This window comes from Sciurus vulgaris (genome assembly GCF_902686455.1).
Source record: "Sciurus vulgaris genome assembly, chromosome: 8".
Lineage (NCBI taxonomy): Eukaryota > Metazoa > Chordata > Mammalia > Rodentia > Sciuridae > Sciurus > Sciurus vulgaris.
In genome coordinates this window covers 146,532,991-146,539,321 of record NC_136468.1, presented here as the reverse complement: position 1 = coordinate 146,539,321, position 6,331 = coordinate 146,532,991, and the positions used below count along the sequence as shown (strand labels likewise).

General features: G+C 53.0%; 1 protein-coding gene across 4 annotated transcripts in view; it reads left to right on the top strand.

Moving 5' to 3' along the window:
• Positions 1–5,690, top strand: part of RHOF (ras homolog family member F, filopodia associated) — a 22,113-nt gene extending 16,423 nt beyond the window's left edge. For all 4 annotated transcript variants that reach the window (XM_079149645.1, XM_079149646.1, XM_079149644.1 and 1 more), the window contains 3 exons: positions 2,569–2,678; positions 2,762–2,896; positions 4,042–5,690. In XM_079149645.1, the coding sequence (XP_079005771.1) occupies positions 2,569–2,678; positions 2,762–2,896; positions 4,042–4,206 (410 nt within the window). In that variant the 3' untranslated portion in view covers positions 4,207–5,690. The remainder of the gene's footprint in view (positions 1–2,568; positions 2,679–2,761; positions 2,897–4,041) is intronic.
• The last annotated feature ends 641 nt before the right edge of the window (positions 5,691–6,331 follow it).

Below are 6,331 nucleotides of genomic sequence, written 5' to 3'. Positions count from 1 at the left end.
CTGACCATGTGGAGGGCTGACTTTCCTATCATATTGACTTATAGTGTAAGGATTTCTTTATCACCTATAGACAGAAACACTCCAGAAACTGTGTGATATATGAGGTGTATTATGAAAGTAGAAGTAGAGAGTAGGCATGAAACCTAAAAAATGAAATAATATAGTCTGAATGTTTACCAAAAAACATGCATGAAGAAAATGGGGGAAAGGGGGGCTGGGGCTGGGGCTCAGTGGTACAGCGCTTGCCTGGCATGTGTGAGGCACTGGGTTCAATTCTTAGCCCCACATACAAATAAATAAAATAAAGGTCCATCACAACTAAAAAAAATTTGTTTTAAATGGGGGAAAAAAGAAAGCAATGAGGGAAGAACATTCCAGGTGTTGGGGACAGTAAGCACAAGGTTCCAAAGCACAAGAGCTTGGTGGGCTTGAGAAACAGAGCTGGTGGCCTGGATTGGACTGCAGTGGGCAAGCAGGTATGGAGGGAGACCAAGTTGGTCAGTGGGTGCCAGGCCGTGTGGACCATTGGGAGACGTTTGGATTTTATACAAAGGACAGTGGGGAGCCATTGAAGGCGTTTCTGCTGTGGAGAGGGGGGCAGAATCTGATTGGTGCTTTAAGATTGCTCCAACAGCCAGGTGGAGAATGGGTTCATCAAGGGCTGCGGGTGACCAGGGCAGAGAAGGCTTGCAGAGGATGGTTCTGGGTGGAGCAGGGACGGCTGGCAAGCAGTAGAGCCTGCTGTCAAGGACTTTCTGGAATGACGGGGATGCTCTATGTCTGATCCACCTGTTGCGGTGGCCACTGTCCCTGGGTGGCAGCCAATCACTTGAAATGTAGCTAGTGCAACTGAGAAACTGAATTTTTAAATGTTAATTTGCGTTTAAATAGCCAGATGGAGCAGGTGACAGCCCTATGGGACAGCACAGGCTAGAGGGACGTGGACAGAGGTTAGGACAGAGGATAGTTTGGGGACACGTGTGGAGCAGCATGCTGGATCAGTGTCCCCTGGGTCTAACGGCTTCCTGGTGGGGCTCAGACCCACCACCGCTTCTCCAGGGCTACAGGGACTTTGGTTGAAGGACACTAAGCACAGTCCTGGCCCAGTCCTTGTCACAGCCATGGCTTCCATTCACACGCTCATGACTCCCATGCATTGGTACCTCGGCTGGGGTCAGTCCTGTGAGGCAGGTTTTATTAAGACATCTGTATTCCAGGTGGGGAAACTGGTGCCCACGGGTGACCTAAGTCAAGGTCACATAGAAGTGAGAGGCAGCTAGGATTTGAACTCCTGTCTCCTCTGTAGTGCCCATGACCTTCAGCACTGTGCTGCAGTGGAGCTGGCTGAGGGCCTTCAGGGTCTGCAGGTGAAGGGGGAGCCAGAAGAGAGGGTGACTAGGGGGACGTGGCCTGGCTGTGCTCCGTGGAGAGGCCACTTGTCCTGAGAGGACTTTGGCCGGGAAGGAGCGGAGGGCAGACCGGCACCATCAGGGCACCCCTACCTGTGGGGTAGGTAGGGCGATTCCTGGGCCTCCACATCCTTGTTCAGTGGAAGGACATCACAGAACCTTTCTGCAGAAAGTTGCTCATGAGTCTTTAACTTCTCACTGTGGAAATTTTGAAAAAATACTAAGGCATTAGGACCAAGGAAGATGCATAACTTTGGTCAGCTCCTGGACTAGGAAAAATATAAAGGACATTATTGACGAAATGGGCAAACTCTAACAAGGCCTGTGGATTGGATCAGAGTACAGGGCCAGCGTGGCTTCCTGGGTTTGACATCACAGGTAAGAGAAGCCTCTATTCTTAGGAAATCACTTCTCAGCTCTTGAGGGGTAAAGGCTAGAATATCTGCAATTACCTCTCACTGGTTCAGAGACAAAAGTTTATACATAGATAGAGCAAGTGGAGTAAAATGTAAACACTGTGAATCTGAGTAGGGAGCGCTTTACAACTCTTTGTTGCAATTTTTTTGTAAATGGAAACTATCGGCATAAAAAGTTACCCCCAAACTTTAAAAAAGCCTAAGAATCCAGCCATGCAGAAGGCCAGTTTCTGTGTTCTGATTCCACTGGGGTCAGGGAGTGTGGACGCCAGGATTGTTCCCTACTCCAGGTGGATCCGACATACAGCTTGAATGACAGAGGGTGCTGCTTGCTGGTACTTCCATCAGCCCCCTGCCTCCCGGCATCTGCAAGCACAGGCAGCGGAAGCCAGCCAGTCACCGCAGAACCAAGGAGACTGGAGGCTGAAGTCCGCGCAGGCTCTGGGCCTCGAGGCCCCCCCCCGGCCCCCATGGGTCTGAATCTCAGGGGTGGGGGCTCCAGAGTTTAAGCTTTCACCCTGAGCGTCGGGCAGGGGAAGTGCACAGAGCGCCTCCCAGTTTTTCCAGCAGTCAGCCCAGCTCTGAGCACTGCCTGGGTTTGTTCTCATGTAATCTACTGCCCCATTCTATGGAAGAGGAAACTGAGACCTAGAGGTCACCCCCACCCCACTAATGGAAGCCTAGACAGGGGGCTGCAGGCAGACAGAAATGTGTGCCTGCCTGATGACACCCTCTGGTTTCAGGGCAGGAAGACTACGACCGGCTGCGGCCCCTGTCCTACCAGAACACCCACCTTGTGCTCATCTGCTATGATGTCATGAACCCCACCAGCTATGACAATGTCCTCATCAAGGTGAGGCCCCAGCCTGCCTTTGGGGTTAGGGCCATGGAATCAGGACAGCTCCAGCCCTGATGCTCTGCCTCATCCTTCCACAGTGGTTCCCTGAGGTCACACATTTCTGCCGAGGGACCCCCATGGTGCTCATCGGCTGCAAGACAGACCTGAGGAAGGACAAGGAGCAGCTGCGGAAGCTCCGGGCGGCCCAGCTGGAGCCCATCACCTACACACAGGTGGGCCAGGGGCCAAGGTCCCTGCACACGACCATGGCAGAAAGCCCTCCAGACTTTTGTCCTCTGTAACTGGGGTGCCTTAGTGGACTTGCTGGGAGCTGAAGCAAGCAGGAGTCTAAGAAAAAATTTTAAAACTATTTTTAGTTGTGGATGAACACAATACCTTTATTTATTTTTATGTGGTGCTGAGGATGGAACCCAGAGAGTCACACATGCTAGACAAGTGCTGTACCACTGAGCCACAACCCCAGCCCTCTAAGAATAGTGTTAAACGCTTGATAGCTCATAGATCTGAAACACGCTGCATTACGTGTGCCATTTAATTCTTACGTCTCTGAGGCAGGTTCTGATAACCTCCCTCAGGTCACAGGGTAGAAACTGAGGCCCAAGGAGATTAAACAACCTGCCCAGGGTCATGTAGCAACCTGAAGTGAAGTCAGGATACCGTCCCAATCACTGAGGACCGAGAGTCTGCTCTCTCGACCTCCATCCTGTCCTGTCTACCCAGGGCGACCAGGAGTGCAGTCCTTCCTAGAAACTGGGTGTCCTCTACAGCCTCTGAGAGTCAGGGGCAAATCCAAACCTTGCAGTTTTGGGGGTGAGACATGTGAAAATAATTAGAATAAAAGGAACACAAAATAAAATTTAATAAAGAAACTTTAATAAAAGAAATAAGCTTAATAATGACTAATTAATTTTTAAAAGTTTTTTGTTTGTTCCTTTGGTTTTAACTCACAAGCTTAGTGGTTTAATTGTGTTTTCACAGTAGAGAAGGGAGAGAGGTGCCTAGGAGGAGGGACTCTCTGTCTTGGGGCCACCCAGCCTTCCTCATGGGCCGGGGAGACACCCCCAGCCCCACCTCAGAATCCAGCCCGCTCTCTGCCTGAAGCTGGAGAGGCTGGGGTGAGGCAGCACCGGGCTTCTCCCAGGAGCAGCAGCCAGCCAGGTTCCCACACGGGCCCCAAGTTCCATCCACACACGCTGGTGGGACTTGGCCCTGGGGTGAAAGAACAGGGGTCCAGCCAAGGCCCCCACCTCTGAAGAGGGCCCCGAGCCAGCCCCAGCCCCCGAATCTCTACAAGGTGTCAGGTGGCCCCAGGGCCCCCACTCTGGGCTCCTCATCTAATGGTGCCTCTCCCACTCAGGGGCTGAGCGCCTGTGAGCAGATCCGAGCCGCGCGCTACCTGGAGTGCTCCGCCAAGTTCCGGGAGAACGTGGAAGACGTCTTTAGAGAAGCCGCCAAGGTGGCCCTCAGTGCTCTGAAGAAAGCCCAGCGCCAGAAGCAGCGCCGGCTCTGCCTGCTGCTGTGACCAGGGCAGTGGCCCTCAAGATAGGACTAGCAGGGCCGGGGACCCAGGCCTAAGAGACTCCTAGGACTCTGCCCTGTCCCCAGCCCCGCAGCATGTGGGACCTCAGGCTGCACTCTCAGAACATTCTGGAACTCTCTCCTTTCCTGTGAACTCACCTTCAGGCTTACATGGAGTGTAGTGGTGAATGAGGGAGCCAGTTACACGTCCCTCTACCCTGGAACCAGCTTTTGTTCCAGGTTTTGAACCAGGAAGGCCCTGTCACGGTCTCCCCCATATGCGTCCTCTTTGCACACCCAATTCATGCTTTACTTAGGACTTCATGCGGGTAAGCGTGGATCTGGCACCACGCCATATGGGTGCCCCAAGCCCGCTGCACCCATGTCACCCGCCTTCCTGGCCTCCCAAGATAGGCATGGCTGCATCCTCCACCTCTTCCTTCTTCCCCCAGGACTCTGGGGCCATCACAGGGCCAGGGCTATCAAGAGAGCACAGACCACAGCCCTGGAAGTGAGACTGGCACTAGACCCTCCCTCCTCCTCTTCTGTCCCACACAGCGGAACTCAGCCTTTAGATTGGGCACCATCACATGTGCCCAGGGGGAGAAGAAACAGTCTCCAAAAAGGCCAGATGCCCTGGGCCACCCCCTGACCCCTGCTCCAGGTCTTACCTCTGGGCCACACTTGCACCCCATTAGGGGCTTGGCGTGCAAGGTGCCCGGGAGACCTCCGTTCTTCCTGGCACTGTTTCCCATCTGCAGGAGGCCAGGGTCGGGCCATTTAAATAGACTTCCCACATGCCTCTCACAGCCTCTGCTTGTGTCAGGGTGTGGAGCTCAGAACTGCCCATCCTGGTCCCCTTCGAGAACTGACATGATCAAACCCCCTGCCCACACAGGCCCACAGACTGCCTGTGTCCCTGCCAGCCAGCTGCCTAAGTCCTGAACCTTCCAGAAGGTCTGGGTTTGGGGGTCCAGCACTTTGCAAACAAGTTCTGCAGTGGCTCTAATGCGTGAGACAGAGCTGCGTGCTTTTGAGTGGACCTGAATCAGTGTTCCTGAGGTGGTACCAGGATTTTGGCCGGCATCTGCTCTCCCCAGTACTGCCTGCCTCAATCCCTTCCAAGGAAGTCTGGGTGCCAGTGAAGGAGACTTCTGAAAACCACCCCAATAGGTACCCAAGGCCCTGCTGCCCCTGGGGAGTCACCCAAGGACCTCTCGCTCTCATAGAATCCAAGGCCTTATGGACACATGATGGTTTAGGGTGGAGGTCAGCAAACTATGGCCTACAGGCCATATCTGGTGACTATCTATTTTTATAAATAAAGTTTTATTGGCACAGCCATACCCACTTGTGTACACGCTGGCTCCTTCTGCTCTCCAACTTCCAACTAGTCACTACAGAGGCCATGTAAGACATTTACCATCTGGCCTCTGATAGAGAAAGTCTGCTGACTCCCAACAGGTCAAACCTGGGTGCCTACGAAGGGCTGAGTAGGGTGGGGACAAAGGGAATGGCAGCACTGGCCACTCGGAGAGCTGGTGCCTGATCTTACCCTGGGGATACGGTCAGATCTTTTTGTGTGGTGGGAGCGGGATTGATCTCAGGGGCTTTCTACCTCTGAGCTATACCCCCAGCCCTTTTTTAAGGCACTTTCTTGCTCCAGTTACCCAGGCTGGCCTTGAACTTGTGATCCTCCTGCCTCAATCTCCTGAGTGGCTGGGATAACAGGTGAGCACTACTGAGCCCAGCTCTTTCCATTTTTTAGAAGAAGTTGAAGTCTGAATTTTAATATGAAATCTCACTGTGGGGGAGGGCATAATTTTTTAAATGTAAATAGTTAAAATAATTCAAAACCCCTTTGCACAGGGCACAGTGGCAGACACCTGTAATCCCAGCTACTTGGGAGGCTGAGGCAGGAGTATCATAAGTTTGAGGCCATCCTGGGCACCTTAGCCAGACTGTGACACAAAAATGAAAAAAAGGGCTGGGAATGTGGTGTGGAGGTAGAGTGCTGCCCTGCCCATGTGAGGCCCTGGGTTCAACCCTGACACACACAGACACAGACCTCTGAAAGCCAGACCAAGTCTGCGGGTCCCAGCTGTGAGGTCTGGTCTGGGTGGGTGTTT